General features: G+C 34.0%; 1 protein-coding gene across 10 annotated transcripts in view; it reads right to left on the reverse strand.

Moving 5' to 3' along the window:
* HIBCH (3-hydroxyisobutyryl-CoA hydrolase) overlaps nucleotides 1-16,057 on the reverse strand; it is an 81,545-nt gene that overhangs the window by 57,877 nt on the left and 7,611 nt on the right. For 7 of the 10 annotated variants that reach the window (XM_039844260.1, XM_039844262.1, XM_039844264.1 and 4 more), the window contains exons 2-4: nucleotides 7,655-7,792; nucleotides 6,065-6,149; nucleotides 3,018-3,101 (exon numbers count right to left, since the gene is read on the reverse strand). In XM_039844260.1, coding sequence (XP_039700194.1) covers nucleotides 3,018-3,101; nucleotides 6,065-6,149; nucleotides 7,655-7,792 — 307 coding nt within the window. The remainder of the gene's footprint in view (nucleotides 1-3,017; nucleotides 3,102-6,064; nucleotides 6,150-7,654; nucleotides 7,793-16,057) is intronic. The other 3 variants (XM_039844257.1, XM_039844258.1, XM_039844259.1) reach the window with 2 other exon arrangements.

Here is a 16,057-nt window from a genome sequence, read left to right on the forward strand (position 1 = left end):
TTCACTCACTGCAGAAAGTCCTAATGGACAATGCTGATATAAATTTTTAGAACATTCTAAATAAATTTGATATATTGGAATTTTAGAGTCAAACGAGTGAGAGATGTCCATTAGATTTGGCTCACTGAGCTAAAGTGGGAAACAGCCTCTTTCTCCCACTCCTACTTCAAAGACATAGACATTATAGAGAAAATAAAATTTAAATGTTATCCAAGCCAAACAAGGGAAATTCCTATGTGCCAGAAACAAATAAGAAACCCAAAGTCAATAGCTGAGTGTAAGCTACAGCCAAAGATTATTACTGAGTGTGTGTGGTGTGCCTCTGTTTTCAGTTGGGAATAAATTCTGGAACCCACATTTTATGCAATGAGCTACCTGCACAAAGCCTCTTATTAGGACAAGCTATTCAACTTGTAAAACATGACTAGAAAAACTCCCTGTTGATCCAGGAACTCAATTAAGTTCCCGCCTAACAGAGGAAAGACAGAGATAGTAGATGTTCAAGTACTGGCTAATAACCACCGCCACTAAAACTGAATAAAATATCCCTAACAAATTTGAAATAGAAGTAACATCCATAACTTGGTAAAAATTGTCTACAAAAAGCTTACACTAAAGAATGAAATTTTTAAAACTTTGCGATGGACATCAAAAATGAGACAAAACTATAATCATACAATATTATAATAGAAGTCCTAGTCAAAATATAACAAGAAAAATCATAAATATAAGAATTGGGAAAAAGATGAAAAAATTATGTGCAGATAATACAACTGCCTAGTAGAAAAGCCAAGAGAAACTGTAGAAATCACACTAGAATTAAAAAATTTCAGCAGAGTATAGGAACAAAATATTAAAATCAAAAGCATTTCTATATGCCAGAAATAGTCGATTAGAAAATGTAACAGGAAAAAATATCATTAAATGTAGTAACAAAAAACAGAAGCTATCTAAGAATGAAATTTTTTAAAAAAAGGAAGCTATGGAGAAAATTACAAAACATTATGAAAGGACATGAAAGTCAATTCAATGAAAATGTTCTAAAATTGGTTTATGGTGATGGTTATTGCACAAGTTTACAAAAATTATTGAATTGTATATTTGACATGGGTGAATTTTATAGTATATAAATTATAATTCCATAAGTTTTTTAAAGTCTATGTGAATAAACAGAGATATGCCACATTAATCAGTGGACTCAACATCAGACATATTAACTGCCCCAAAATTAACCTAAAATTCATTATCATGCCATTCAAACTTTCAACAGAATCTTTTGTGGAATCAGACAAACTAATTCTAAAATTCATATGGAAGATCAAAAGTCCAAGAGCAACCAAGACAATCTAAAAAAAAAACAAGGGCAAGTTTTCCTACCATATAGAGACATATCTTAAAGTTGTAATAATTTTGACACTGTAGTTTCTTCAATATAAGTACAAATAGATCAATGAACAAAGTAGCCCAGAAACGGACATGGTCATATATAAGAACAGAGGAATCATTAAAATCAATGAGAAAGGCATACACTTTTTAAAAATAAAAGGTATGGCAATGTCTCACTTTCTGGCTAGAATATGAGTTAGATGTCACATGCAAAAAAATTTCCAAGTATATTAAATACTTAGAGTACAAAGAAATAAAATATTCCAACTATTAAAAGAAAATATGAGACAATATCTTAATAACCTCAGGGTTAAGTGGAGAGGTTTTTTTTAATACAAAAAAAGCAAAAATCACAAAGGAAAAGAATGAATACATTTTATCTCATCAAATAAAAACATGCATATACCAAAGGATAAAGTAACAGACTGAGAGAAGTGTACTTGTAATATGTGTAATCTACAAAAGGGAAGAATCCAGAATATATAAAGTCCAAAAATATCAGTAAAAAGACAAAAAAAAAATCCCACAGAAAGATGAACAAAGGATAAGACTGGAAAGAAAATCGAAATGATTAACATAAGAAAACACCTTCTACCTCACCGGTGTTCAATGAAATTCAAATTAAAACCACAAACAATACTCAACATGCAAAGATTAACAACAAAAAAAAATGATGCAAAAAACAAGTAGAAAATAAAGTCTTGGACTTAGAGAAGAATTTGGAAACAAAGATGTATAAACTCTATGATCCATTCATTCTGATTTCTAGAGAAACTCTGCACATGGGCATTAACGGGGTATATATAAAGGTGCAACAATCTGTATTAGTAAAAATTCGAAATAACCTAAACTATCCACTAAAGCAGAATAATAAATAATGTGGGATATATTCATAATATTGAGTACTATAGAAGTTTCGTTCCATGCTGTTAAAACAACTTAAAGAATTACACAGTAACATAGTATTTATGTAAATTTCGAATACACAAAGTAATACTATTTTTGTTCATAAACGTGTAGTAAAAATATAGAGTATGGTCTAGAGCGATACACTATAAAGTAATGACAATGGTTGCTTCTCGGGAGAGAAAGAAATGGCACTAAGAAACAAAGTAGGCTGAACTGTAATTTTAAAACTTGTATATTTCTTTGATGCAAATTTTAAAACATCAAGAAAAATAAAACACCGATGTCTGTTCATTCTGGGCTGGTGAGTATACAAGTATTTATTAAATTATTCCCTGTAATTTAATATCAGGAACACATTTCTCGATGAAAGTACTGCTTTACTTCAGTGAAATCTGAAACACTGACCATAAAGAAATTTTCATCCCAAGGTTCAAGAATTAGAGAAAACTAGGACCTAAGTTTGTTTTCCAAGAAAGCCATCAATATGATCAGAATCTATGTTTTCATACCAATTGTAAGATAAATAGTAGTTAAGTATAGCCTACTAATACTAAAGTGTGAATTGTTTTGGAATAAGCAGTCAGAATAGTTTAATCAAATTTAATTAGGCATGGCATGTTGTATATAAAAGATTGAATAAGTGTGTCTATTACATTTTTAATAACTCATACTGTGCCGCTTTTCTTGATTCCATTTTCAAACTCTCAGCAGAGCACACATACCAATGGCATTGTTTAGTATATATTCTCTTCTGAAGAAATCGTGAGCCTTCTTCGGGGCTGACTTTACAGCTTCTATGACAGCTCCAAAAAAAAAAATGACAAAAGAAAGATTGCAAATTAAAATAAGCGTTTTTCAGTAAATATAGTCAAATAAAATAAATCAGAAATATTGTGATATTAAGCAGCACGGGAAAACTCTAGAAGGGTTTGTTAAAGTTTTGAAGTTGCCCATGCCACAAAGTTAGCCCTAGGTCCACAGTCCAACATCAAAACTTCAAGGCAAAAATTCTTAAGAACTTCTATACAAAGAGAGTTACACATAAATTAGAAGTTATTTATTGCTACAAAATGCATTTTCTTTTGACTTTTCTATAGCATCTGAATAAACATTTGCTGGATATACATTTCCTTTGGTAATATATCTTAACACAAAGTATATTATTTATACACACACATGCACACACAGACACAGAGAAATATATATATTCCATCTAGTTAAATATTTCTGCCATATTCGTTTCACCATGGAAAATTTATTGAGCATCTACTAGGCATCAAGCATTGTTTTAGGTGCTATAGATCAGTGGTCCCCAACCTTTTTGTCACCAGGGACCAGTGCTCCTATGAGAATTTAATGCCTGAAGATCTGAGGTGGAGCTGAGACAGTGATGCTAGCTAGCACTGGAGAGCAGCTGCAAATACAGATGAATCTTCGCTCTCTTGCCCACTGCTCGCTCACATCCAGCTGTGCATCCCAGTTCCTAACAGGCCACAGACTGGTACTGGTCCACGGCCTCGAGACTGGGGACTCCTGCTGTAGATACAAAACAGCAATATAGGATGGCTACTCTGAAGTTCTTGTGCTATGCTCACTTAGGTTGGGGTGCTGTGGGAATAGGAGCAGTAATTAAAAGAAAGCTTCAAAGAAGACATAAGTCCGAACCAAGTTTGAAGAATAGATAGGAATTTCCTAGAAAGTGATGGGGAGAAAGCTTTAAAAGAATACCTACAAAGGCTGATAGGCAAAAAAAGAATAAAAACAAGAAATAAGGCAATTTTAAAAGACTGAAGAATGGTAAAAGGTATGGCTAGAGCGGTAAATGGGATAGTAATATCCTTATTAATAATATAAATGGAAATACAACTTCTCAAAGATGTTGCTACATCATATCACTGCCAGGCTTAATAAACAGGTGCTCAATAAATATCTGAATGATAAATACTATCAAATGGTTTCATTTCTACTGTGACTTCCTATTATCCAAAGTTCACATCTACTATATTCTTACTCCAGTCAATGTCAAGACTTTCACTTCCATATGCTGCAAGATCATATGCCTTTTCCTATCTTTAAGTCCTATGAGAATTATCTACTAAATACGCAAATGTATTATATATACATGTTTCTTCTTTTATGGGAGTTACATAAAAATTGAGTATAGACTTTTAGACTAACTCTAGCACTCTAATACATCTTCCTTTAAAATGTTGCAAATGTCAACTTCTTTTTCTGGTTTTTAAAAAATTTAGTATCTAGTTTTGTCATTCTGGGGCTTTCACGAATATATGCCCTCCCCAAACCCCTCATCTACACTCTTTTATTCGGTCCTTATCACTGCTTACCAATTTTGAAAGGAAAGTAGTATAAATTGTATTGCCTTTTGAATGAAACTCTTTTACCTCAAAAATATTTTGATTTTCTTCTAGTCTTACTCTAATCAATTAGTTCCACATAAAGTAAAATTAAATAATGTTTACAATATCATTTAAAAAATTTTTTTGAGTGCCCACTTATTATCTTAAATTATGATCTTTAAAGAAACTTAATTTCCTGGAACTGAAATCCACTGCTTTATACATGTAAACTAGAATAATTCTAGAATCTGTAACTGTATTTCCAATCATCAATATAAAGTTAGGCCTATAAGCAAAAACAGCTCACAGTAAGAAGCTAAAAGCCAATACATAAGGCTCTGCCCATCTGTAAATTGACAAGATCATAGGCCTAACTCCAGAGGAAAGGTTAATACCCGGATGAAAAAACAATGTTTTAAAAATATTCATGTTGTGGGCAAAATAATAAATTCAAAAATAATTCAGTTAAAAAATCAGTCTATCAAAAAATTTAAACTGCGATTTTAAGACTTACTTTAAATTTACTAGGAATGTGAAATTACGTCTTGAATCAAACTTGTTTCTTCCTATTCCAAATGTAATATTTTACATAAACTTGTAAATTTAGTAAACAGATCAACCCAAACATTATTAACACAATACAAAAAAATAAATAAATATACAAAATTAAAAAAAGAAAAAAGGAAAAACCATCTCTGGACTCTACCAACTCTGTAAAAAACAAAATGTAAAAAGTTTTCAGTAGATATAAAATACTGACGACCAGTAGTGATAACGATAAATACGTAATTTTGATCTTGAGAACATTTCTTCTGTCTTTAAAAGTCAAATGTTTAAGACAGACTGACCTGAACAATTAGAAAGATGAGAATTAATCTTATTATCTCAGCACGTTTATTTAAACACATACAAACAAATATTGACAATAGATCAAATGCTATAGTAAGTACATTCTGGCTTTGGGATCATGAACAATAGGAAAGCACAGGCAAAATCATGGAAATATGTGAGAACATGTCATATTTGGAGAATGGGAAGTTACTCAATGTGACCAAATTGTCAGATTATGCAACAAACTAAACTGCTTAATATCAGCTATTCTAAAATAGAAAGTGGACTCACATGTCCATACCATAATGGGACATTTTGCTTGAGATAATTCATGGAGAGAGACAAGATATCTGAAGGGCATATATGCAGTTTAAAAAAAAAAATCACTATTCTCATTTTTTCAATATTAACTACAAAAGTCTTTAAATTTTTCCTTTTTCTAAGTTAACTATATAAGAATATATTAACTTTAAAAAAAATTCTAAAAAGTAAAGCAAATTATGAAGTACTACAAAACTTTGCTAATACTTTATCAGTTCCACTGGGGGAAAAAAACATTTAGGTGAGAGGGAAGTTTTTACCTCTGATATCACCCCCAGCACAGAAAGCCTTTTCACCAGCTCCCTTTATAATGATCAGGAAAATTTCAGGATCTTGCTCCCACTTCTAAAAAGACAGTATAAGCATATTATCAATACAAACTCATTAAAAATATATCTACATGCACATACACGTATGTACATACATATATGTGTATAGATGAATACAGTATATGGATATCCATAAAGCATAAGCTTTATAATGCATATCCAGAAAAATGGATCACAACTTCATTTTATTTTTTGACATAAATTAGAGCTATTCCAACAAAGTTGCTAGGCGAATACATTTTGTGATCCAAATTTCATGATGGCATCTGAAATCTTTGCCATGACAAGTTTTATACCAAGGTAAAAAATATGGGCTTAATAATACATGTTACATAAGCTTATAAACCTGGTGAATGAATTAATCCAAAGATTACTGTTAGAGCAATAACCTTTACACTATGGTGACAGAGTTCTGTCCTATTGACAAATTTATAAGTAACAGAGTGAAAACACTTATATAGGTCAAATCTGGAATTGATTAGGGGTTGATAAGAATAGCAAATAATTAAGTAGGATGAAAGAATCAAGAGCCACTGTAAATTCAAAAGACTAGAACGATGAACCAAATAAAAAATTAGTTGACTAGAGACAGAAAAATTAACAAGGGCTCTATAAAGTCTACACTTGAGGATAAAAATATAAATGCGCAAGGAAAAAATGTAGCTGGACAGATGTGGTTCTCCAGAAGGTTAATGCAATACTGGACTACGTTAAGAGAAACATGGCATTCTAACATGGAAGTTTCTACTTTCTTCTACTCTGGTCCAACTCTAATCTCAAACACTTGGCTTATTTCTCTATATCACATTTAACAACACATTTATAAGGTGTTCTAAACAGCAGAATGGAAAAGAGACCCATCAAATAAAAAATTAAGGAACGGGTGACCAAGGGAGAACTAATATTTGTTTAATGCCTATGTGGCTGACCATATTAGGTACACTATTTCACTTCATCTTCACAACAATCCTATGAAATATTATCATTTCACAGCTGATGAAAATAAGACACCAAGAGATTAGCATTCCCAACCTACAGTTAATAAATAGAAATCCAAGTTTCAAACACAAGCAGTCTGACTGTAAATTATGCTTTTCCATTGTACCATGCAGTTCACTTAAAATAGATCTTATAACCTTCTCTAAGAAAAGGCTAGCCAAGCAGTTAAAATACAGTTGTCTTCAAACCAAAAAGCTGTCATGTGGAAGTAGATTAGATTTGTACACCCATACCCCAAGAGGTAGAATCAGTATTATTGGTTAAAAGGCCAGAGAAATAAAGAATGACAGAACACAAGAAGAAACTTAGAGCTATGTAAAAGTGGAAGGGGCTGTCTTATGAGGCAATGAACACCCTGTCACTAGGGGTGCTTCAGGATAACCACATAGGAAAAGCAATGAAACTGAAAAAGCGATGGGGCTTGGGCACTGATCCAGAGACCAATGACCCTATGGGAGAGAATGCCAGAAATGTACTATTAAGATATATTTTTAAAAGACATTGCTTTAAGAAATTACCAACCTTTAGCTGTGGATAAATGTCCTCAACCATATTAAAATTCAATGCATTTAGGAACCTTGGTCTGTTTAGTGTTATCACTCCTGCACAACCTTTTCTTTCCAATAGTACTTCTGCTGCAGCTGTATGGTTGGACATCCTCTGTGTAAATAATTTTAGAATAAAATTCATTAAGATTTTGTCACAAGGCAACATCAAAACATCTACATCAAACACAAATCTTTCACGCAATGTTGATGGTAACTAATTGAATGGATAATTAAGTACACCTGACAAAGTTATTTAGATTTCATACATGGACAATTTCAAAACAAACCATGTATCTCTTAACCTTTTTAATTCTTATTTCTAAGTGAACTGAGTCAGCTGGTTTAGAACAGAACCCAGTCCTAGGACTACTTGAACTATGAAATACTCTTAAATCATTTAATTTATTACTGTATACCAAGCAATATATTAGGTGCTTATAAAGCAGAGATGAATATAGAGGGCAAATAATTCTGACTATAGTAGCTACCAACAACTTGAAAAAAAGGTGATATTTGAGCTAGGCCTTCACGTATGCCAAGAAAAAGGGGCATGAGAATACTGAAAATAGTACAAGCTAAAGTGCAGCAATGAATATTTGAAAATATTAAGATGTTAAACATGAGCAGAATAAAGGCTGATTAAAGAAATGATGAGGCAGTAGGAAGAACAAGCAGTTTGAGGCCAGATTATAAAATGACAGATTTATATGTCATACAGTTGTGAAAAACTTGCACATATACTTAAGGCTTCACATGTCATAACTTAATCAAGTCTCATTGCTCATGTAATATATTACTGATTAATATAACACCTGGAGGGAACATATTTTAAACTACAGTGTAATATCCCAGGTCTCTTATACACGACTATCAGGGCTAATGGCACCACCATACTTAATACATTCCTTTAAGGACAACACTTTAAACCTCACATGGGAACAATGCTTTTTTTTACAATTCAATTTAAAACTTAAAACTATAACAAGATTTTTTTTTTTAACCAAATTGACAAATATCAAGAAGTCTGATATCCTGTCACATCTAGAGTGTGAGGAAAAGCCATACTGTGGGAGAATGAACTACTACAGAGCCTAGGAAAAACAATCTGATAACACATTTTTAAAAGCATACATGCTGACACAGTAATTCTTGTTTCAGAAATATTTACATACAAGCAAAATGAAATACAGAGGAGAGTCACTGCAGTGTCATTTGTAATGGCAAGAGACTGGAAATGATCAGTGGAAGACTAGTTAAATAAATTATAGTCATTCATACAAATGCATGCTATGGAGCCTTTAAAAAGAATTAGGCAGCTACCTCTCCATACAGTTACAGAGCAATCTCAAGTGCAGACTGTGTGTTTACTATGCTACCCACCTACTGTGTACATGTATACATACAAATTTATATAAAGACTACATATCTCTGGACAGATACATAAGACAATACTAAAATGGTTGCTTCCAAGAAAGAGAACTGGGCATATAAGAGACTGGGATGGGGAGATTTTTTAATGTGAATTATACTGAATTTGAAATATACTGTATATATTTACTACTTATTCAAAACAATACTTTAAATAATTCTTTTAAAGTACTTTATTAGGTTTAAAAGATACTAACCTATGTGACGGAAAAATATACTTTTCATTTTCTTACCTTATTGGTACTAAAGAGAAATTTGTGGCAAAAGAAAACTATACACAAAAATCATAGAACACAGACTTCCAATTTTTGTTTCATTTTTTGTAACGTCGAAGATATACATGAGCCAAGTTTACTGACCAGCTAAAGGAGAGCTAAATAGAGATATAATCTAGGATATAAGAAACTATAATTTATGTCAACAAATTTGACTGCAGTGGCCACACAACAAATAACATATAACTTTTCAAAGTAAAAGCATTTTACAGGGTATAAATTTATAAAAGTATAAATGAAAGCAACTTAGCAATGTGTATGAAGAGTCTTTTAAATGTTCTTACATTGAAGAAATAATTCTACTTAGAAATTTATACTCAAGAAATAAGCAAAAATTTAGTAGAATATTTATATTATAGTATACTATGTGTTAAAATATACACACATACAAAGAAAAAAAAGGATTGGCTATATATACATCAAATTTAAACAATGACTGGAGGTTACCATCTTATTTTCTATATTTTTCAAATTTTCTACCATAAGCATCACAAATATTTGGTTTACTCAAAGAACAAAAAGGAAAACAAGGATATTTGCTGCAATTGTTTTGTAGTACCAAAAATACACAATACTTATGATATTCATATGATTTAATTTATGATACTCATAATACTGTGCAATTATTAGTAAACATGTGTTTGATATTTAATGGTATATATAAAAGCTACATAATATGATGCTATTTGAAAAAGGATCAAAAACAGTTATGCACATAAGATAAAAATCAGAAAAAAATATACCAAAATGTTTAGTAATTAGGCTTGTGTAGGATTACTGGTTATTTTAATTTTCTCCATAGTACTATGCTTTATTTCTACATTTTCAGAATTTTAAAATAATTTTAATGTTTTTAGAAAATAGTCTATAGCCTTGGTCATTATACGATTTTTCAAAATAAGTTCTGGAATATTGATAGATTAGGTTTAAAATGAGTATTGCAAATTATAACGTTTAACTGACTTAGGAAAAGGCTTCAGAATTAACATTGTTCAGAATTAACACTGTTAAGAAAATTAAGTTAAAAGTGAACACCCGCTAGTTAGTTGTGGATGTTTCTAGTCCCTGTTAAGCTGGACAGTGAAAATATTATGAAAATTTCTCATTTCATATTAGTTAACAGGAAAATTCTACTTCAATTAAAGGAAACTGCTATACATGGGTAGTATCAGTCATGACTTTTTTATAGTTATATAAATACGGCAAACGTTTGAAAGACTGCAGAAATTATGTTATCCTAATATCACTCAAACTCATTCCAGATCTATAGGACCAAACCAAAGATCCTCATGCCCCACAGGGACGGGTGCAGTGACAGCCTAGATAGTGTCATAAACTACAACCGAAATGAAGCCTACAAATAAGTGGTGTATCAACAAAAAAAAGTATAGCAAAAAGCCAGCTGGAGCCAGAATGTGAGCTATGATTGTATTGTACTGTAAACACCTCGGAACGTTGAAGCTATATTTCCTGGAATCCCCTTCTCTGGTTATGAGTTTGTTGTTCAAAAAAGAAATTTAAGTGAACTTTGGAAATGGAAGTAGAACAGCAGCCATTACTCAAAGTGTTGGCGAGTTCCAGCTTGTCCCTCCTCCTGCTCTGCTGTCCAGTTCTTTTTGCCCGCCCACCAGCAGACACAGCCTTCCAGACTTCACCCACCATCACCTCTCCTTCACTGTCCCACTCCAGCAGCTGGAAGTGCCAGGCTTCCCACATTTTCTTCCAAGTTCCTACTGGCCTGCCTGTGCCAATAGGTGAGTAGGAAGGACTGTTCATTTTTCTGATCCTCCAATTCCTACTCTAGACCCTTGTACAGCTTTTGTCAGTACTGTGGAAGGTCTTATTCTCATAATCCTTTATTCCACAATACTGTTAGGAAGAAAAATAAATTTCCCTCTACCCTTCTATGTCCTTGGGTAAGACCCCTTGTAATAAAAGGACAGATTAACAGGAGAAAAACAAAGTTAATCTTGTATGTACAAGGGCCACACAAAGATATGACACCTAAAGGCAGTCAGGCAACTGAAGTTTATATACCATCTTTAGAGAAAGAAAAGAATAGGGCTCTGGGACTCCAAAACAGAGGAAAGCAATTCACAAGGTGAGAAGAGCAAACGTTTGGTAAACAAATGCAAGCCCTGTCATGCAGATAAGTTGCACAAATAGAAAAGGTTATCCCTGATAACAGCTCTATTCCTAGTACAGACCCCCTTTCTAATTTTTTAGGCACTTAAGGGAGAGGTAAAAAGCTTTTCCTGAGTCTACTGGGTCTTAATTGCCTTCAGCTGAAAAAAATCCACATGCCATGGAGTGGTATATTCTGCTCCCCTTCAATAGTCAAAGTGGTTCTACTTCCCCTGATTAAACCCTAACTCATACAGGAAGACAGATGATAGGCTAAAAACGATGAATTTTTCAGATATTGACATCATTTTAAATTTCAAAATATACAAAGTTTTCATGTTACAAAAACATGTTACATACAAGTACAGGCATATCTTGGAGATATTGTTGGTTCTACTCCAGACCACAACAAGGTAAATATCACAATAAAGCAAGTCATGTGAATTTTTTGGTTTCCCAGTGCATATAAAAGTTATATTTACACTATACAGTAGTCATTAAATGTGCGATGTCATTATGTCTTAAGACTCATACCTTAATTTTAAAAGACTTTATTGCTAAAGTATGGTAACCATCATCTGAGCCTTCAGTGAGTAGTTATCCTTTTGCCAGTGGAGGGTCTTGCCTCAATGTTGATGGCTGCTGACTGATCAGGGGGTGGTTGCTGAAGGCTGGGATAGCTGTGGCAATTTCTTAAAATAAGACATGCCAGATTGATCGACTCTTCCTTTCATGAATGATCTCTCTGTAGCATGTGATACTGTTTGATAGCATTTTACCCATAGTAGAAATTGTTTCAAATTGGAGTCAATCCTCTCAAACTCTGCTGCTGCTTTATCAATTAAGTTTATGTAATACTCTAAATCCTTTGTTGTCATTTCAACAATCTTCATAGCATCCCTATCAGGAGCAGATTCCATCTCAAGAAACCACTTTCTTTGCTCATCTATAAGAAGCAACTTCTCATCTGTTAAAATTTTATGAGATTGAAGCAAGTCAGTCACATCTTCAGGCTCCATGTCTAATTCTAGTTCTCTTGCTATTTCCACCACATCTGCAATTACTTCCTCCACTAAAGTCTTTAACCACTCAGTCATCCATGAGGGATGGAATCAACTTCTTCCAAATTTCTGTTAATGTTGCTATTTTGACCTCTCCTCATGAATCCCAAGTGTTAACAGCATCTAGAATGGTGAATCCTTTCCAGAAGGTTTTCAATTTACTTATCCAAGATCCTTCAGAGGAATCACTGTTTGGCAACGATAGCTCTAACAAAATGTATTTCTTAAACAATAAGACTTAAAAGCCCAAATTACTCCTTGATCCATGGCCTACAGAATGATGCTGTGTTAGCAGGCTGGAAAACATCCCCATCAGAGCCCTTGGGTGATCAGGTAGGTGCACTGTCAATGAGCAGTAATATTTTGAAAGGAATCTTTTTTTCTGAGGTCTCAATAGTTGGCTTAAGATATTCAGTAAAACATGTTGTAAACAGAGGTGCTGTCATCCAGGCTTTGTAGTTCCATTTATGGAGCTCAGACAGAATAGATTTAGTATAATTCTTTATAGTCCTCGGATTTTTGGAATGGTAAATGAACACTGGCTTTAACTTAAAGTCACCAGCTACATTAGCTCCTTACAAGAGAATCAGCCTGTCCTTTGAGGATTTAAAGCCAGACACTGACTTCTCTCTAGCTGTAAAAGTCTTAGATGGTATCTTCTCCCAATACAGTATAAGGCTGTTTCGTCTACACTGAAAATCTGTTACTGTAACCGCCTTCATTATCTTAACTAGATCTTCTCTATAACTTGCTGCAGCTTCTGCATCAGCACTTGCTGCTTCACCTTACACTTTTACATTATGAAGACAGCTTCTTTCCTTAAATCTCATGAACCAACCTCTGCTAGCTTCAAATTTTTCCTCTGCAGCTTCCTCACCTCTCAGCCTATACAGAATTGAAGAGAGAGCATGCTCTGGATTAGGCTCTGGCATAAGGGAATGTTGTAGCTGGTTTCATCTTCTATCCAAACTACTAAAACTTTCTCCACATCAGTGATAATAATGTAGGGAAAAAGCAAGACAATTGAAATGTTAAATCAAGCTACATTCAGAGACTGCAATATGCTGATCAGCTATGCAGCCAGGCCAGGAGAATTGCGGAACAAAGAAAGATTTCTGCTGGGATTGCTAACAACTCATTTCCCACATCTGTGAAGAGGAAACAGGAAAAACAGCCTTTAAGTGGCTGCCTTATACAAAATAAAATCATTCATTCCCTATGGCTAAAACCACATGGAACCTATGAATTAAAGGCTGGGAACTGCCCTTCATGCTACATATTCTTCCCCTTGCCCTTTCTCACTCACTGTATGTACATATCAAAGGAAATGAGTAAATAAAGTCTTTATATTTAACTCACAGGAACTAAAGAATGATATATAAACTGAATTCCCCAAACATTTGAGGTCCCTTTGTGTCTCTCTCTGGTCTCTCTCATCGCCTTTACTCTCACTGTCCCTCTTACTGTTTTTTTCTCAGTACTCTTTATTTTCTCACTGTCCACGTCTCTCAGGCTCTCTCACTCTCCGCTTCCGAGAAGAGACATACTGTCTGTGGAGAACTTCCCTTTTAACTCTAGCTTTGGCATATATGTTGAATTCTTTCTACACTTTCCGCCAAGGACCCTCTTCTTCTCTCAGTGCAGGGCTTGGTCTCCCACCATTCAGGGAAATTTGCTGCCTTGCGTCATCAAGGCGGTTTCACTTTCTTAACACTCCTGTTCACTGGAGTAGCACTTTTCATTTCTTTCAAGAACTTTCCCTTTGCATTCACAACTTGGGCTGTTAAGCACAAGAAGCATAGCTTTCGGCTTGTTTCGGCTTTCGACATGCCTTCCTCAAGAATTCTTTCACTGTTGGTAGGAATGCAAAATGGTACAGACACTTTGGAAGGCAATTTGGCAAACTCTTGTAAAGTCACACAGACTTACCATACAACCCAGCGATCGCACCCCTAGGTGTTTACTCAAGTGAATGAAAAACGTAATCACGCAAAAACCTGTACACAAATGTTTAGTAACGTGGACCCCCAGAAGGAATTATCTGTTGAGACAGACTCACCATGGTCAATCAAGGGCCCAAGTTTCATGAATAACTACAGTCTAGGGGCCATTTGCTGAAAGTGTTTTCTCAAGTATTCTGTATACTAGGAAGTGCCTCAGACTGAACTCTCGGCTTCCTGCACTATGCCCAGTTTACACCGTCTGAGTCAGGGAAACCCTGGTTTTGTCTTCCATCGAACTGAGATCTGCCTTGTCCAATCAGCAATGCACAATTTGGATACCCTATTCACATATGAGAACCTGGGTGGGAACTTTTCCTATAAAAGGCGGCCTCTTCTTTGTCTGGGGGGAACACAATTTAAATTGCTACCTAAATCTGTGTCTTCCAGGCTGCAGCTCCTTTTGTTCAAATAAATGTTTATTATTCTTTATTATAGTCTGAAATTAATTTTGGTTTATAGTTTTATTCATAATCTCTAAAAACTGAAAGCAATAGCAAGATGCTCTTCAACAGGGAAATGGATAAACTCAGGTACATTCATAGAATGGAATATTATTCATCTCTTCTCAGCCTTCTGGCTAAGATCAAGTGTGGAACACGACTCAGTGATAAAAAGGACCAAGTAATTCATCTAAGAACATAGATAAATCTTAAATGCATTTTGTCAAGTGAAAGAATCCAGTTCCAAAAGCCTATATATTGTATGATTCCAATCATATTAAATTCTATAAGGAACAAAACTAGGGGCATAACACAGATCAGTGGCTGGGGGTAAGAGAAGTAGTTGACTACAAAGGGGAAGTTTTAAGATGATAGAACATCTACTCTGCTGGAACATGGAACTATTCTGGCAAAATCGATAGCAGCAACATTTCTCAAAGTGTGCAAAAGGATGTTTATTGCAGCTTATGTGGAAGGAGAAAATGGCCCGTGGTCAAATCTGTTTGGGAAAATTTAAACCAATAAAAACAAGCTTCATTTCTATAAGACTTTTCTGTCTTTAATATGCAAATCACAATGTAAACTTTTAAAATATAATAAGCAGTATATTTCTTGATTAAAGAGCTTTTATTTCATGGACTACCTCTCTTAAGGTTTATTTTGCAGGCTACATTTTGAAAAACATTTTAGTCTTCATAAACATTCTGACAAATGAACTTTTCCTTTGAGGAAAATCCAGTGCCTAACAGCAAGTATCTCAAAAATGTTTAATAAGTTGAATGAATAATCCATTAGTCTACTGATGCAGTCTGCTGTAACATCAGCCTAGGACAAGCTTCACATGTGAATAACCAAGTCCCAACCTTAAGCATACACCTTTCACTATTTGTAACATACACTGCTACTGAAGAGGGTTGCAACTCAAAAGACATACCAAGGGAAATAGTCTACCTTTAGCAAAACACGACTCTTTTGATATACCTTACTGACTTTCCTCCTTATCCAGTGTCACAATTTTCCCTCTCCTAAAATTTTCATCGATTTCC

The sequence above is a fragment of the Pteropus medius genome, unplaced genomic scaffold, assembly GCF_902729225.1.
Source record: "Pteropus medius unplaced genomic scaffold, Ma_sr-lr_union100, whole genome shotgun sequence".
NCBI classification, from domain to species: Eukaryota; Metazoa; Chordata; class Mammalia; order Chiroptera; family Pteropodidae; genus Pteropus; species Pteropus medius.